This window comes from Trichomycterus rosablanca, chromosome 18, assembly GCF_030014385.1.
Source record: "Trichomycterus rosablanca isolate fTriRos1 chromosome 18, fTriRos1.hap1, whole genome shotgun sequence".
NCBI classification, from domain to species: Eukaryota; Metazoa; Chordata; class Actinopteri; order Siluriformes; family Trichomycteridae; genus Trichomycterus; species Trichomycterus rosablanca.
Genome location: NC_086005.1, coordinates 3,613,414 through 3,631,987, shown reverse-complemented (window position 1 = coordinate 3,631,987; position 18,574 = coordinate 3,613,414). Strand labels below are relative to the sequence as shown.

The following is an 18,574-nucleotide window of genomic DNA, read 5'->3' as shown; positions in this document are numbered from 1 at the left end:
GAAGATTAATTGACTAAATCGGGAGAAAAAAAGGGAAGAAAATACATAAATAAATGCATAAAGAAAAAAAAGAAAGTCTCAGTTGATGTTCCGGTTCATTCCAAAGCTGCTCAATCAGGGTTCTGTGCACTGGAGGCCACTTGAGTTTCTTTAAACGCAGCTTTTCTTATAATGTCTATATAAAGCTTGCTTTATGCACAGGAGCACAGTCATGCTGGAGCAAGTAAGGGCCTTCCCTAAACTGTTGCTACAAAGTCAGAAGCACATAATATCCTTAAACATAACTGATTTATTACAATGGTTAGCTGTTGTTTCTGAAACACATTAATCCAGAAGTTAGAGGGGGTGTCCCAATACTTTTAAACATATACTGTAAGTATGCACACACACACACACACACACACACACACACACACACAGAGAGACACAATACACTCAAACTCATTCCCACACGGATAAGCGTATCCTGTTAGTAGCTGCCAACAATCAGCAATAATCTAACACTTGGGCATCGCTGAACAGTGACATCACTCCCACAAGTGAGGGGACCACACCCAAACTCTGGTTGGGACCAAACCCAAAAATGTCTGGTTACTGATTCTAACACACCCCTTTAGGTTTAATTTGCACAGCAGATCTACCAAACAAACAAACTTTATTTTAGTTTCACATTTTACCACCACTTTATCCTGGTCTGGACTGCGGTGGGTCCGGTTTCCCCCATATCACACACCCAGGACAGGAGACCAATCCATCGCAGTGCCTCAGCCAGGTTTGACTGATCTAAATTGCCCCTAAATGTGAGTGAGTTTTATCCTGCAACCTGACCAGATTGTTGTTGTAAATTAACATTAATGAATGACTAAATGAAAATACATGGTTATTATGAGCAGGAGTAGCAGCAGTACCAGATTGTGGCTCTTGGCAGAGATGATCTTGGTAACGTCCGGGTCCCACAGCACCAGATCAGCGTCTGATCCCACAGCGATGCGCCCCTTGCGTGGGTACAGGTTTAAGATCTTAGCCGCGTTTGTGCTGGTGATGGCAACAAACTGGTTCTCGTCCATCTTCCCAGAGACCTGGAGGAAGGAGACGGAATGAGAATTTGGGTAAAGCAATCCGGCATGTGAAAAGTGGCTCCTGGGCTACTACACACATCAGCTAAGATTAAATACATACAGTGTATCACAAAAGTGAGTACACCCCTCACATTTTTGCAGATATTTAAGTATATCTTTTCATGGGACAACACTGACAAAATGACACTTTGACACAATGAAAAGTAGTCTGTGTGCAGCTTATATAACAGTGTAAATTTATTCTTCCCTCAAAATAACTCAATATACAGCCATTAATGTCTAAACCACCGGCAACAAAAGTGAGTACACCCCTTAGTGAAAGTTCCAGAAGTGTCAATATTTTGTGTGGCCACCATTATTTCCCAGAACTGCCTTAACTCTCCTGGGCATGGAGTTTACCAGAGCTTCACAGGTTGCCACTGGAATGCTTTTCCACTCCTCCATGACGACATCACGGAGCTGGCGGATATTCGAGACTTTGCGCTCCTCCACCTTCCGCTTGAGGATGCCCCAAAGATGTTCTATTGGGTTTAGGTCTGGAAACATGCTTGGCCAGTCCATCACCTTTACCTTCAGCCTCTTCAATAAAGCAGTGGTCGTCTTAGAGGTGTGTTTGGGGTCATTATCATGCTGTAACACTGCCCTGCGACCCAGTTTCCGGAGGGAGGGGATCATGCTCTGCTTCAGTATTTCACAGTACATATTGGAGTTCATGTGTCCCTCAATGAAATGTAACTCCCCAACACCTGCTGCACTCATGCAGCCCCAGACCATGGCATTCCCACCACCATGCTTGACTGTAGGCATGACACACTTATCTTTGTACTCCTCACCTGATTGCCGCCACACATGCTTGAGACCATCTGAACCAAACAAATTAATCTTGGTCTCATCAGACCATAGGACATGGTTCCAGTAATCCATGTCCTTTGTTGACATGTCTTCAGCAAACTGTTTGCGGGCTTTCTTGTGTAGAGACTTCAGAAGAGGCTTCCTTCTGGGGTGACAGCCATGCAGACCAATTTGATGTAGTGTGCGGCGTATGGTCTGAGCACTGACAGGCTGACCCCCCACCTTTTCAATCTCTGCAGCAATGCTGACAGCACTCCTGCGCCTATCTTTCAAAGACAGCAGCTGGATGTGACGCTGAGCACGTGCACTCAGCTTCTTTGGACGACCAACACGAGGTCTGTTCTGAGTGGACCCTGCTCTTTTAAAACGCTGGATGATCTTGGCCACTGTGCTGCAGCTCAGTTTCAGGGTGTTGGCAATCTTCTTGTAGCCTTGGCCATCTTCATGTAGCGCAACAATTCGTCTTTTAAGATCCTCAGAGAGTTCTTTGCCATGAGGTGCCATGTTGGAACTTTCAGTGACCACTATGAGAGAGTGTGAGAGCTGTACTACTAAATTGAACACACCTGCTCCCTATGCACACCTGAGACCTAGTAACACTAACGAGTCACATGACATTTTGGAGGGAAAATGACAAGCAGTGCTCAATTTGGACATTTAGGGGTGTAGTCTCTTAGGGGTGTACTCACTTTTGTTGCCGATGGTTTAGACATTAATGGCTGTATTTTGAGTTATTTTGAGGGAAGAATAAATTTACACTGTTATATAAGCTGCACACAGACTACTTTTCATTGTGTCAAAGTGTCATTTTGTCAGTGTTGTCCCATGAAAAGATATACTTAAATATCTGCAAAAATGTGAGGGGTGTACTCACTTTTGTGATACACTGTACATCTCTATCCACAGTCAAGCAAGCTTCATTTTATTACACTATTTATAAAAAAAAAAAATCACTTTATCAGATTCAGAGTCGATGCTCAAAACGATCTATGATGGCATTTATAAAGCTGTAACATGTCTTACTCACCACACATTTGTCCCAGATGATAGACATCCTCTCCTCTGTGCCGTTAACCCCCTCAGGGATGAGGGTAAAATCGTCTTTACCCACAGCTCTCTGGGCAGTGTTGAATGTGCAGTGGGCACTGCCAGTCACCTGCAGGTCCCCACTGTAGATACAGAGAGATATAGAGATGGATTTAATAGGTCAGTGGTGAAAAAAAATCAAACCTGGTTCAGAGAGAGTGGAAAGTGTGTGTGGTTGGTCGGATAAGTTGTCCTTTAGTGTATGGAGATCTGGTGGTGCAGTTATGCTTTTGCCTGGCATGGTTTTTGGTTTTTGAACATTTTTATTCAAAATGTGGAGTGGTCTTTTTAAGGATGTCAGTGCTTCTATCCACAGGGCATCTCAATGTTTTTTTTAATATGACACTTATTTCAATCAGTCACCAGATCTAAAACCAGCTTAAGATGGGTCACCATAATCAAAACACCAACTGGGGGTTCTAAAATATCCCTAATCAAAAATATAATAAATAAAAATAAAAAGGGGCAATTTGGATTATTATGTTTGCATAAAACGCCTACCACTGCTGGGATCTCAAGCTCTCAAGTTTAAATCTCAGGTGTGCTAGACACTCGATTGGCTGAGTGTCTGTACGGAGCGGAACGATGGTCGAGGAGGCACAGTGCCTGGCTATTTAGAAATCCTGTCACTATACACATGTCAGAGGGGCGTTTAACAATCCCAGCTGGAACAGGGGTGAGAATGTAAAGTGAGCTGTGAAATGTTCTGCAAGGGGGAAAATGTAATCATTTATTTTTTAAAAAGCTGCTGCTCCTGCTTTTCTTTGAACGTGTTCCAATCATTCTGGCACGAAAAAAAGAACAGTCACATAAATCATTGAAATCCCATAAATGTCATGTAATACATATATGGAAACTTTTGACTTCCACTGTATTGAATGTAATCAGAAACCCAAAAACTTGGTGTGCCTACTCCAAATGTAGAAAGCTGGGAGTACTGGGAGTATAACATTTTGCCTCTAAGATGGGTGGGTACTTTCTAGACTTGATGCCACCCATGACTCAATTTTTCCCCTAACTTTTTTACTCTCACTCATCGGTGGTTTAAAATCGGCACTGTCTAAAGGTTATTTTATAATTCTAACTTGAAAGCATGGCAGAAATACATGCTACATAAATTCTCCAAAACGTTCTTACCATGACAGAAGGGAGCCGAGATAGTCTGGCGTGGTGGGATCCGGACTCAGCGGTGGTGATGTTACGTACGCAGCAGCTTTGGCCCAGTTTTTGCTCCAGTAGTGCGAACCGTCTGTGCCAAGACTGGCCGTGATTGGCTCTCCATACACCACGGTGCCTGTGGTAACCAGTAATGTAAGTGCCATCTGAGTCATGCCATGTTTTGTGTTGAAATGACTTCAGTGTGTCTCTGGTAATGCGTTTAATCTGGTGTAAATTACCCATAAGCCTCGCGGCTTTGGAAGTAAACCACCAAACTAAGCCGCTGTAACTTTATTAATTTGTCTCTCACCTTTTTTCCTGGCTTGGGCAATGACATCAGCTGCACTCTTGCTCATAACCTTGGTGATGTAAAGTGGGCAGTTGGTCTGATTGGCCACTGTGATGGCGCGGTTGACTGCCTCGGCCTCCACCTAAATCCCACCATACACAGGAGAAATGTTTGCGGTGTAAGATCACAATCGTTGCATTGTAGCTGCTGATGTTACATTACAGCTGTTACAAGTGAGCACAATAATAGCATATAATAGAGCTGTTACATTTAAGTGTAATGTTAGAATAGTTACAATAAAGCTGGTAAAACCTGTTACATTAAATCTGTTGTATTAGATCTATTAGAGCTGTTACATTAAGCTGCATGATGTGATTGTTTTATTGGCACTGTTACATTAAAGCTGTTACATCAGTGTTGTTTTATTGGGCTGTTACATTAGAGCTGTTACATCAGTGTTATTTTATTGGCACTGTTACATTAGAGCTGTTACATCAGTGTGATTTTATTGGCACTGTTACATTAGAGCTGTTACATCAGTGTGATTTTATTGGGTTGTTACATTAGAGCTGTTACATCAGTGTTATTTTATTGGCACTGTTACATTAGAGCTGTTACATCAGTGTGATTTTATTGGGCTGTTACATTAGAGCTGTTACATCAGTGTTATTTTATTGGCACTGTTACATTAGAGCTGTTACATCAGTGTGATTTTATTGGCACTGTTACATTAGAGCTGTTACATCAGTGTTATTTTATTGGGGCTGTTACATTAAAGCTGTTACATTAGATATGTTATATTAGAGCTGTTACATCAGTGTTGTTTTATTGGAGCTGTTACATTAAAGCTGTTACATTAGAGCTGTTACATCAGTGTTATTTCATTAGAGCGGTTACATTAAAGCTATTACATTAGATCTGTAACATCAGTGTTGTTTTATTGGAGCTGTTACATTAGAGCTGTTACATTAGAGCTTTAATATTAGAGCTATTACATTAGATCTGTAACATCAGTGTTGTTTTATTGGAGCTGTTACATTGGAGCTGTTACATTAGAGCTGTTACATTAGAGCTGTAACATCAGTGTTGTTTTATTGGAGCTGTTATATTAAAGCTGTTACATTAGATCTGTTACATTAGAGCTGTTACATCAGTGTTATTTTATTGGAGCTGTTACATTAAAGCTGTTACATTAGATCTGTTACATTAGAGCTGTTATATCAGTGTTATTTTATTGGAGCTGTTACATTAAAGCTGTTACATTAGAGCTGTTATATTAAAGCTGTTACATTAGATCTGTTACATTAGAGCTGTAACATCAGTGTTGTTTTATTGGAGCTGTTACATTAAAGCTGTTACATTAGATCTGTTACATTAGAGCTGTTACATCAGTGTTATTTTATTGGAGCTGTTACATTAAAGCTGTTACATTAGATCTGTTACATTAGAGCTGTTACATCAGTGTTATTTTATTGGAGCTGTTACATTAAAGCTGTTACATTAGAGCTGTTATATTAAAGCTGTTACATTAGAGCTGTTACATTAGAGCTGTTGCATTAGAGCTGTTGCATTAGAGCTGTTGCATAAGATAAGGTAAGGGTTAGTGTTGTTTTATTGGAGCTGTTACATTAAAGCTGTTACATTAGATCTGTTATATTAGAACTGTTGCATTAGATCTGTAACATTAGAGCTGTTACATTAGATCTGTAACATCAGTGTTGTTTTATTGGAGCTGTTACATTAAAGCTGTTACATTAGATCTGTTATATTAGAACTGTTGCATTAGATCTGTAACATTAGAGCTGTTACATTAGATCTGTAACATCAGTGTTGTTTTATTGGAGCTGTTACATTGGAGCTGTTACATTAGAGCTGTTACATTAGAGCTGTTACATTAGATCTGTTACATCAGTGCTGTTTTATTGGAGCTGTTACATTTAAGCTGTTCTTTAGATCTGTTCTATTAGAGCCGTTACATTAAGCTGCATAACGTGAGCTGTTACATAAGATCTGTTGCATCGGTGTTGTCTCATTTGAGCTGTTACATTTAAATTGTTACAATAGCCTTCTTATGTCAAAGCTGTAACCTTACTGCATGTAAGCTCTTATGTTCACGCTGTTACATCGGAACTTATACAATAACACTAAATTATTAGGGATGTTACACTAGAATTTTTTTATTATCAGTAATACATTTATTTGTTTGTACATTAATGGTGTCTTTATTGTTCCTGACAGTATGACTGGATATAGGAAATTCAGCTCTAAAACAGCATCTGTGTCATTAAAGTCAAGAAAGGCTTTAAAAAAAAGTTTGTAGTAGGTTGGAATAAAATGTCTAATTCATATACATGTTTAACAAATAACAGTACATTGCATATAACATTATTATTATTTTTATTATTATTATAGTTAAATATATGGATCTGTCTTATTACCTCTTCTGGGCGGCTCAGCACGTGTCCCTCTGGTCCAGTGATACCCAGTTCCAGGACTCTACGTTGTTCCTACAACCAGTGACAAAAGAATAAAGAGCTTGGGTGGTGTGGAAAGAAAAGGTGTCGTCCAAGTGGCAGGGGTGTGCACATGAGAATTATATATATACTGTATATACATTAGATGTACTGTATATTTAAACCAAAATGTTTTAAGGGTTAAAAATCAAAGCCAAGATTGTGTTTGCAATAATCACCCTGATATCCTGCACATGTTTCGTCTAAGCTGTCACGTCATTAAGTCAGAATGTGTTTCGACTAAGCAGAATCAAACAGTTCACTGCAGATGATGTGCATACACACTAAGTGTCCTTAAACTCTCACCTCGGCGACAATGTCTCCATTCTCAGCATGGACCTGTGCGATGGCACCAAGGTCTCGGATCACGCTGAACACCTCATAGATCTGCACACACACACACACACACACACACACACACACACACACACAAACACACACTAATATAAGTTTACTCTTCCGGCCCAGTGTTAACAGACTCTCCAGATTTAGTACCAGGATGATTGAGTCACTGTTTATGAGTCAAAAAGGAAAACCACTAGATTCTTTCCCATTTGGTCCCATCTTGGTGTTGTGCTTCTGGAAAGCTTTACTTTTTTTTTAAATCTCATGGATTACAAGATGTAAATAATGTCAACTAGGTCTGCTTTTAATTTAGATCAAAAATAGAGAGTTTATTCAAACCTGTGAGTCTGTCAGCTGGAAAATGTCTTTGTAAGCCAGGTAGACCAGGAAAGAGTTCACACCTGCACACACATTTCAAAGAATCTGTCATTTGGTAATCCTCTTGAACCTTTATTTAACTAAAACAATACAAAACAATGGCGTGTAATGTTTTGGCTGACCAACTTAATTGTATTTTGTAGATACCGTATAAGCAAATTTTCAATTTGACTCCTCAGAAAAACTTGGGACCAAGCTGGGTCACAGCTCAACACTTAAAAAAACATTTCTCAATGTGAAATCACAAATATTTTTGCTCTTTCACCACATACTGTACATAAAATTGTAAAAAGATTTAAGGATTTTTGTCCCTTGGGCCAAAAACAGACATACTACTGCAATAATTATAGCCACATGCCTTGGTGGTACCTCAGAAAACCGTTGTCACTTAAAACAGTCCGTCACTGCATTCTCAACTCAAAAGAAGCTTTATTCATTTACAAAGTATTAATAGAAAAGATACATTTAACACAGTGGTAAACTGTGGTTTTATTTTGTCACAAATCCAGCCTCTCTGTGTTCCTGGAGCTCCTACTCATGTGTATGTGCCACGCCTCTGTCTCTGGGAGCACATGGTTGGGGTGGTTTTGTTATTAGTTACAAGTTGACACTCCTTCGTTATGATTGGTCAAAAGTTAATGATCCACAGCTATTCCTTAAATACCTGGAACAGTCAAAAAGTAACAAGGAATCATTAGCTTTAGACCAATCATAACAAAGGGGTGTTAACTTATAACTAATAACGCAACTACCCCAACCATGTGCTCACAGAGACAGGGGCGTGGCACATACACATGGGTAGGAGCTCCAGGAGCACAGAGAGGCTGGATTCATGACAAAATTTTGTTATTAGTCACAAGTCGACAACCCTTCGTTATGATTGGTCCAAAGCTAATAATCCACAGCTAGTACTTAAATACCTTGAGTAGTCAAAGATTAATGAGGATCAGCTATGGATCAAAACCACTCCAACCATGTGCTCACAGAGACAGGGGCGTGGCACATAAACATGGGTAGGAGCTCCAGGAGCACTTGATGCTTTTAACTCAGAAAATTGGGACAGTGGAAGATTTACCACTGTGTTAAATGACCTTTTCTATTAATGACACTTTTTAATGGTTTGTAATTTGATGCAGTGACGGACTGTATTAAGTGACAAGAGTTTTCTGAAGTACCACCAAGGAAAAAAAATCTCCATCTAGTCATCATCAGTATCACTTTTTGACCACAACATCTTTGTCAGTGGACTTTTTCTTTATTCAAAGAGAGAGAAGCAGTGTGGTTCGTACCATGGTCCTTGACGAGAGTCTCCATCTCTTCCATGATGCCTTTGTGCCACTCTGTGATGTCCACATGGAGCGTGTAATCACAGCACGACTTACTGTCAGCCCACTGGTGCCACTGTTTAAACGCTGCAATCAGACCTGTACCTGGCTCCGGAACCACATGGTCGACTGATGAGACACAAACAAAACACATTATTATCATTGTACAGGTACAACCAGATTCTGTGTGTGCTCTTCTTAGGAATAGATATATTCCACTGCTATGCATATAGTAAATGATATAATGTACCTTATTATATATTTACATAAAATATATAATTGTGTTGGGGGAAGGACCTTTTCTGATCCATAAAGGCCTGGTTTGATGGTACTCACTGATCATGGTGGTCCCTCCTGCCAGCGCCGCCCGTGTGCCCTGATAAAAGTCATCGGCAGACGTCATGCCTCGGTCGGGCATCTGGAAACGCGTGTGAACGTCAATGCCTCCGGGCATCACCATGCGGCCATGGGCATCGATGGTCTTTACCCCGCCCGGCACAATAAGGTTCTCCCCGATCTGCCTAAACAGAGGAGATGAAAAAGAAGAGAAGTGAGCGTTAAAATGTTCGTTTTGAGTCATCAAGACAAAGACGTACGAGCCTAGGTCTTTTTAACTGTATCTAGACGCCCATCCTAATTAATCCTAAATTATGTTTTTACTGACATTGAATCATATCAAATATATAAAAGAATTCATATGCATTTAACTTCAAACCAACAGTTTGAGGAAGGTCCTTTCTAGACTGCCCCTTAGGTCCATAAAACATGGAGACATCTCGTCCACCATCAGTACCTGACCTCACAATGCACTTTTGATTCAATTTACATTTACGTTAACATTTATAGCAGACACTTTCATCCACAGCAACTTACAGTTGGTAATAAATACAACCCAAGCAATTGAGGGTTAAGGCAATCTGGCTGTAATGGTCTTGAACCAGCAACCTTCTGATTACTAGTGCAGTACCCTAACCACTGAGCTACCACTGCTCCCAAATGTTTACATACACTGTCAATAATCTTGTGGAGGCTATTATAGTCACAAAGAAGTCTTTGTTTTAAAATTGGAGGTCCAACATCTAATAATCAGGTGTCTACACACACTATATGGCCAAAAGTATTTGAACACTGGACCTTGAACTTGTTGGACGTCCCATTTCAAAAATAAATGGTGTGATAATTTCAGCTAAAACAACAGCCGCTCTTTCTAAAGTCGTTTAGAGCATTGGCGGCCACTGGAGTTTCTTTAAATCGAGCTTTTCTTCATGTGTACGGGGACACAGTTATGCTGGAACAGGAATGGGCCTTCCCTAAAAGCATATAGTTTCCTTTATATAATTGATTTATTACACCTGTTTGCAACTGTTGTGGCTGAAACACATGAAAATCAGAAGCGGTCTCCCAATACTTTTTAATACAGGCACAAAATCTGACTTGAACATCACACACTTACTTGATGAGTCCATCCTCCATGTAGATATCCGCAGAGAAGGACTGGTCATCGTTCACGATCTTCACCCCTTTGATTAGCAGACGTTCACTCTGCGGACAAAAAAGATTCATGCAAATATGAGTATGAGAACTGTGGTTCAACTAAACACAAAATTCACCCTCATATTCATTCATTCATTCATTCATTCAGCATTTAATAGTAAATATATGAAAGCTGACATAGCACGACAGTGGTAGCTTAGTGAGTAGAGCTGCGGGTAACCAAATGCATCAAATTGGGTTTGAATCCCATCTGCTGTGCAAGGCCCTTAACCCTCTTGGCTCCAAGGGTGCTGTACAATGGCTGACCCTGCACTCAGACCCCAGCTTCTAAACAAGCTTGGATAAGCTGAAAAAGCATTTAATGTTGCTGTACACATGTATCTATATATATGACAAATAAAGGCGTTCTATCTGTCCTAGTTTATGTATTATTTTTAGAGATGCATGAGTACCATACCGGTATCGGGTATTTGCCCGATACCGCGCTCATTAACTTGTACTCGTACTCGCAAACGAGGCTCCGATACTAAACATCCGATACCGTGTGCCTAGTGCACGTTGCTGCGTTATGCCTGGTTCACACTACATGATTTTTGCCCTGATTTTCGCTCGGCGGCTGGTCGGAGATAGATTTGCCGGCTCGGGAGCAACTCGGCGTTCGCTCGGCGATCAAAACTCGGCTCTCGATCGCTAAGTGTGAACTATCCAACAACTCCATCCGACCGGCTCGCCGAGCGCTCGGCAACCGGATCGAGTTTTCTAGCACGTCAGATATCTGATCCAATAGGTATTGGTATCGGTATCGGCAAGTACAAAAATACATGTACTTGTACTCAGTTGGGAAAAAATGGTATTGATGCATCCCTAATTATTTTATATAGTCAAAGTTTTTATAACACATGCTTCAGGGGATTTTTCAGGATCGCTCCCTGTTACAGTATCTTATAACTAAGCCCTACCAAATGAGCCATTTAACATTTTTTATTCACATAGCATTCATGTTTACTGGTTAATCTGCACTATGAGGTGTCCTAGCAATCCTACGGCAATTCAGTTAGCAATCGATTAGTCAAAATGTCCAAGATGTCGAAGTGTAAAGCAGCTAAAAACACGACTCGGATAACTGAGTTTAGAAAACTCCCAACCAATTCTGTTCCAACCAATTCCAATTCCTCGCACCATTAAGGTAGCTGTGCTGTGTATTGTAGCTTCTTTTTATTCGATCACTTAATGGAATAAATGTAGTGAAATGTGGCACTTTTCTTTTAAAGAAATGATGAAATCTGTCATTTTTGAAGAACGAGGTCCATGAACAATAAGCACATTTTCCTGTGGATTTAGTAGGATCCTGCCTATAAGTGCAGTACAGGCTTTAGCTACACCCAGATGTGCTACTTTTGGTTAAATAGAGAGTTATTGGCATCCAATACATGTACAAGCATAAACTACCAAAAATAAATTAAATTAAAAGATCCAGGTTCAAATCTCAGGAATGGAATCGACCAGCTACTTAGACATGATTGAATATGTCTGAGGGGTTTGTGATGGATCGACGCCCTGTCCAAGGTGTTCCTGTGTTAAGCCTAGTGTTACTTGGTAAACCGAGACAGCACCCCTGAGCAGGATAAAGAGGTTGATGACAATAAAAAATGAAATTGTAATGAATCAGACTCTATACTAGGGCTGTCAGAATCTGTTCACGTTGCTAATTCAGCTTTTAAGAATCAAACAGAACCTTCCATTCCCACGCACATTTTTCATAAAACATCTCAGATTTTTTACCGACCTTTGATCTCGTTAGATATAAAGTCTGAACCTGTGAAAGATATTTTGGAGTAGAAATTAAGAGCCCTGTATAACAAAAACCATCTGCACTGGACTCGTGTTGGCTAATGCTCACCGTGTTCTGTTATTGATTAAGGAGAGAATGGTTAACAGACGAGTGCACACACGGTCTAAGTGTTTCGGGTTACACTTTTGGCATCGATGGTTTGTTGTGGTTCTCCGCCGAGACCGTTTCCTGAGTAATGTTACCAACAAGGATGACTGATGAAAATGAACTCACTGCAAGATGCAAAATACGTAGCTTAACCATGTACCGGGATCCAGATCCCTCAAATTCAATCCTCTGTGACACCCACATACCCACCCCCTACCGGCTCACAATCGCCGCCCTTCCCAGGGCTCATTAATGCGTGGTCCCAGTGGAGACTCATTTACACTGAAAGGAGAGCAGGATCCATTCTGGTCACAAGGCTCTCTGCATGGATTTTGGGACAAAGGCAGCACTGTCTCGTCCCTCATGCTTTGAATGCTTAATGGCAGCTTGGCAACTCGGGCCAAAATGTAGCCTTCCACCAACCGACAATGGCACGGTGGAGCCATCCAAAAACAGGACGGCTCCCAATAAAGCTTACAGAGCGATGGCAACCAAACAGGAATAAAACTCTGTCTAGAGTTGCTTTAATTTCTGTCTACTGTGCAAGAACTGAGAAGTATTTTTTGTTTCAAGCGCTTCACTGATTAGCATTTAAGAAGCCTTAATGTGAAAAGTGGAGATAAATACCTAAAAAAATGTGACAGAAACAATAAATGCTTTTTGGTGCTTCTTCTGCACGCCTACAGAACAGACTTGCATAGTGTTGGGTTATAATAATCACAATTATTACAATATTCTATTACAACAACAGTACACCCTTATGGGAAAGTGGCAGACTTGTGGGTAGGGCTTTGGGCTATCAATTAAAAGACAGAGTTTGAATCCCAGTTCTGCCATGCAGACAATGTTGGGCCCTTGAGCAAGGCCCTTAACCCTGTCTGCTCCAGGGGCGCCGTACAATCGCTGACCCTGTGCTCTGACCCTGGCTTCCAAACAAGCTGGGATATGTGAAGAAAGAATGTCGTTGTACTGTACACCTGTATATGTATACACCGATCATCCATAACATTAAAACCACCTCCTTGTTTCTAGTCACTGTCCATTTTATCAGCTCCACTTACCATATAGAAGCACTTTGTAGTTTTACAATTACTGACTGTAGTCCATCTATTTCTCTGCATGCTTTGTTAGCCCCCTTCATGCTGTTCTTTAATGGTCAGGACCCCCACAGGACCCCCACAGAGCAGGTATTATTTAGGTGGTGGATCATTCTCAGCACTGCAGTGACACTGACATGGTGGTGGTGTGTTAGTGTGTGTTGTGCTGGTATGAGTGGATCAGTGGTATGAGTGACTCAAACAGAAGCAATAGATGAGCGATCGTCTCTGACTTTACATCTACAAGGTGAACCAACCAGGTAGGAGTGTCTAATAGAAAGGACAGTGAGTGGACATGGTGTTTAAAAACTCCAGCAGTGCTGCTGTGTCTGATCCAATCATACCAGCACAACACACACTAACACACCACCACCATGTCAGTGTCACTGCAAGAATGATCCACCACCTAAATAATACCTGCTCTGTGGGGGTCCTGACCATTGAAGAACAGGGTGAAAGCAGGCTAAAAAGGTATGTAGAGAAACAGATAGACTACAGTCAGTAATTGTAGAACTACAAAGTGCTTCTATATGGTAAGTGGAGCTGATAAAATGGACAGTGAGTGTAGAGTAGAGTGTAGAGGTGGTTTTAATGTTATGGCTGATCAGTGTATATGAGAAATAAATGCGTTCGTCTTTTGGCTAGGTGATGCACACTGTAATGTCATGAATGGATTTTCTCTGGATTTATAATATAATAAAAAGTTAACATGGTGTAATCAGACAGTTCTTTAGTCCATGCGCTTCAGTGTTTGGAAACACTTGATCACACAGGCACGGCTGGAATGCTTCTATCGTATTTGGCCAAGCTGAATCTTAAAATCAGGTCTGTTGGGCCTCTTTCCAAATGGAACAGCCCTAAAGACCACAGGCAGGGTGTTGCTGACCTAGACAACCTCCTTCTGAATGGAATGCAGGGGGAGCAGGAGCAGTCCGATGTGTCGGCGACTTTTTGTTTTGAAGGTTAACGTATCTCGCTGAATCCAGGAGCGAATTTACACTGGACAGTGTGGTCACTAATCTGAATCCAGCAATTCTCATCCCCTCTCAAAGTCCATGAGCCTGATTCTGTTTATTTAAGAGTATATACTGTAAAGGTAAGAGACGTTTGGGTTTGTAGGACTGTAGGTTTTCATTTGCATGTTTTACCACCGCTTTAGCCTGGTCAGGATTGCAGTGGGTCACTGGATTTGCCGGGATCACTGGGTCTGTACTGCACAGGTAAAAGAAAATCACCTCGAAATGTAAGATTGTGGAATTGTTATTGTACTGTTTACAGGTAACAGATCCAGTGTAAACAACTCCCGATCCAGCCTTTATTTACAAGGTTTAGTCCAATCCTACACACACACACACACACACACACACACACACACACACACACACACACACACACACACACACACACACACACAGTGGAATTTATTGTTAGAACAGACTTTCAAGCCTCGTAAAAGAAACCAATGACCACAACCACACCAGCACAACACTGCACACTCACACAACTACACCAGCACAACACTACATCATCTCTACTCCAGCACAGCATAACAACACCACACCACCAAACCAGCAGCACAACGCTATACCACTGCACCACCAGACCACCACAGCAGCACACTGCACTCCTGCACAACTACACCAGCACACCACATAACAACAACACCACACTTTTACATAACTACACCAGCACCACACCACTAGACCACCATACCATTACACTACAGCCCCGCTACCCCTGCACAACACATAACCACTTCACCACTACATTATTGCACAATAACACCACTGCACCAACACAACACTACACCGCCATCACACAGCACACCTACACCACTACACCAGCATAGCACTACAGCACTACACCACCAAAAAAGCAGTACAACACTACACCACCATCACACAGCACACCTACACCACTACACCAGCATAGCACTACAGCACTACACCACCAAAAAAGCAGTACAACACTACACCACCATCACACAGCACACCTACATCACTACACCAGCATAGCACTACAACACTATACCACTGCGCCACCAGACCACCACAGCAGCACACTGCACTCCTGCACAACTACACCAGCACACCACATAACAACAACACCACACTTTTACATCACTACACCAGCACCACACCACTAGACCACCATACCATTACACTACAGCCCCGCTACCCCTGCACAACACATAACCACTTCACCACTACATTATTGCACAATAATACCACTGCACCAACACAACACTACACCACCATCACACATCACACCTACACCAGCATAGCACTACAACAGCACCACACCACCAGAAATGCAGCACAACGCTACACCACCATATAACTACATCAGCACAACATTACACCACCACCACACCACAACCAGCAGAGCATTACACCACCACACCCCTATACCATAACCAGCACAACACCACTCCACTAAACCAGCACAGCACTACACCAATACACCACCACCAAACCAGCACAATACTACATTACCACACCACCACCATCCTGTCACACTCACAATTTAGCCAGTCCAAGAATGCTTGTGCAATGCCATGCCACACATCAATGCCATGCCATTCCAATGTCATTGTGTGTGTGTGTGTGTGTCTATCTGTGCGTGTGTGTGTGTGTGTGTGTGTGTGTGCGAGAGATTGAGAGCCGAGACAGAGGCGGCTGTTGAAAGAGACGACAGCCAGGCCCGCACTGCACTCTGGGACAACAAACTAGTTGCCATAGCAACTGAAAGGACAGGCAGGAAATGAAGGATTCCAGTGGGAAAGACTGGAAACGAGTAACAGTAATAGATCATGTGACACACTGGTGCGGCTGGGTGGCTGGTTTCAAAACTAGTCTCCAGTCACTATTTGCAACCGTGGAATTTGGCATGTTTTCCCAAGGTACCCCGGGGTACCCGGGTTTCTTCTTACATTCAGAAAACATGCGGAAGGTGGATTGGATGGTCTCGGACTCCTGTCCAGGGTGTATTCCTGCTTCATGCTCAGTGTTTCTGGGTCATGTCCAGGGTTAACTTAAATGTCGACAGCTTAATATGTTAATTATGCAAATCGTAATTACAGATGAGCTAACGCGTAGAAAATAGAAGCTGTGGGAAGACATGTAACCATAGCAACCACTATAAAAACCATGTAAAAACCAGCTGAGCTTGATTTATAATGGTGCTAGGTGCTCAAGCTAGCTGTATTGGCAGTGTTAGCCTAGCGTTTAAGGTACTAGACTATTGATAACCTGCCTGTTATGTTCTTATAATAGCTCGGTTCTGATGGTCCACACGTTCTGACGTGTCATGTGACTAAAATCGTCTTATTGTTCCAATTGAGTAACTTGTTTGTGCATCATCGGCTGCAGCGCTGGACTGCAGCTGCGCTTTAGTGATGCGCTGACAGCACAAGATTGCGTAAAGTTGAAAAACAAAAGCCTGGACTTGATTTTATCATCCTGTCTATTTTTGGACTTTTTAATATGGCTGAAATTACAACCCAGGGTTGCCAGGTCTATGGTTTTCAACCTTCTATCCAAATTTTCTGCTAAGCTTTCCAGGTTCGGTCAGTGACTGGTTGTGAAACTATGCAGACTACATCCTGGTATCACAAATGTCTGTTTTACTTCCGCTTTATCCTGGTCAGGGTCACGGTGGGTCTGAGTCATGGGGCGAAAAGTAATAAACACCTCGAACAGGTCGCCAGACGATCACAGGGTAAGCACACACACTTTTGTAGCTCCAACTGACCTTGTGGAAGGAAACTGGAGCTTTCAGAGGAAACCCACACAGACACGAGGAGAACATGCAAACTCCACACAGACAGGAATCGAACCCATGCCCTTCTTGTGTTGAGGCGAAAGCGCTAATCACTGAGCCACGATGGCCGTCCTTCTAATGAAATCGTTTATGCAAATGATATATTGCTTAACTTGTTCATCAAGTAATCTTTCTACATTAATGGCCGCTACAGTGGTCAGCACCCGTGCATACATTTATAGACCCCACACAGGGTTGCCAAATGTCTTTTTTTCACCCGCCGCAGAAGTAATCTCACAGAGTGCAGTATCGTGTACAAAGATTGCAATGAGAAACGTTCAACCACCCCCCAATGAATTAAAGCCTATCATGACTGTGTGGGCTCCCAGCTGGTCGATAGCACAATGGAGATACAAACACAAGAGTTACAAAGATCTCAGCGATGGTGGGCCAATCCAAGCAGCTGTTTAAAGGATCTCTGAGGTCAAAACGGTTGAAATGGTGCAATTATATGGACGGTTGACTTTAATTATACAGTCAGTTTTAGGGTTAGACGTTGCATTTTTGTTCCTCTTTAACTAGCCACCAATAAAAGCTATTTTTTACCATAATTAATGACTAAATCGAGGCTGAAATCTGAAATGCATTCAGTTGTTTAACATAGAAAGTAATAAAGAAGCTTAAGAAACTCATTTCCCTCAGACAGTCGCTCCGATCACTGAGGGCAGGTGGTGTATTAAGGATGTTGTTAATTTTTAATGAGACATTATGGATTGTCTGCGCGAACAGCTGACCACCCCGGCCCTGCCCTAAATTACACCCCTCGCCCATCCCCCTCCTTCCACGGGGCCTGAGCGTCCTCCACTCCCATTTATGTTCTTGTAAGTGAAGAGAAAATGAGAGGAAACACAGCGCAAGCAAATCTAATCATCTGATTATTTTGAAACGACCGCTCAATTCGATTACAGTGAACAATGGGCGTCTTATGGTCAGAACGTTTGTAGCTGTTTGTTTCTCAGTGTTACAGGGTGCTAATTTTTTTATAATATGTGCATGTCATCAGATGTCAGTGGCACAGGGGACGAGATAATGAACAAAAGCCTGTCCTTAAGTTCATCATCCTGCCCACAGGTTTACACTCAACTATTAAGGTAGCTGTGCAGCTTCGGGCGGCACGGTGGCTAAGTGGGTAGCAAGAAGGTCCTGGGTTCGATCCCCAGGTGGGGCGGTCTGGGTCCTTTCTGTGCACAGTTTGCA

At 41.9% G+C, this 18,574-nt stretch overlaps 1 protein-coding gene across 2 annotated transcripts in view; it reads right to left on the bottom strand.

Moving 5' to 3' along the window:
• The window catches only part of dpysl2b (dihydropyrimidinase like 2b), a 39,138-nt gene that overhangs the window by 7,062 nt on the left and 13,502 nt on the right, over positions 1 to 18,574 (bottom strand). For both annotated transcript variants that reach the window (XM_063014306.1, XM_063014307.1), the window contains 10 exons: positions 10,479 to 10,567; positions 9,362 to 9,546; positions 8,990 to 9,154; positions 7,662 to 7,723; positions 7,284 to 7,364; positions 6,903 to 6,971; positions 4,486 to 4,606; positions 4,155 to 4,311; positions 2,959 to 3,100; positions 909 to 1,079 (listed from right to left, as the gene is read on the bottom strand). In XM_063014306.1, coding sequence (XP_062870376.1) covers positions 909 to 1,079; positions 2,959 to 3,100; positions 4,155 to 4,311; positions 4,486 to 4,606; positions 6,903 to 6,971; positions 7,284 to 7,364; positions 7,662 to 7,723; positions 8,990 to 9,154; positions 9,362 to 9,546; positions 10,479 to 10,567 — 1,242 coding nt within the window. The remainder of the gene's footprint in view (positions 1 to 908; positions 1,080 to 2,958; positions 3,101 to 4,154; positions 4,312 to 4,485; positions 4,607 to 6,902; positions 6,972 to 7,283; positions 7,365 to 7,661; positions 7,724 to 8,989; positions 9,155 to 9,361; positions 9,547 to 10,478; positions 10,568 to 18,574) is intronic.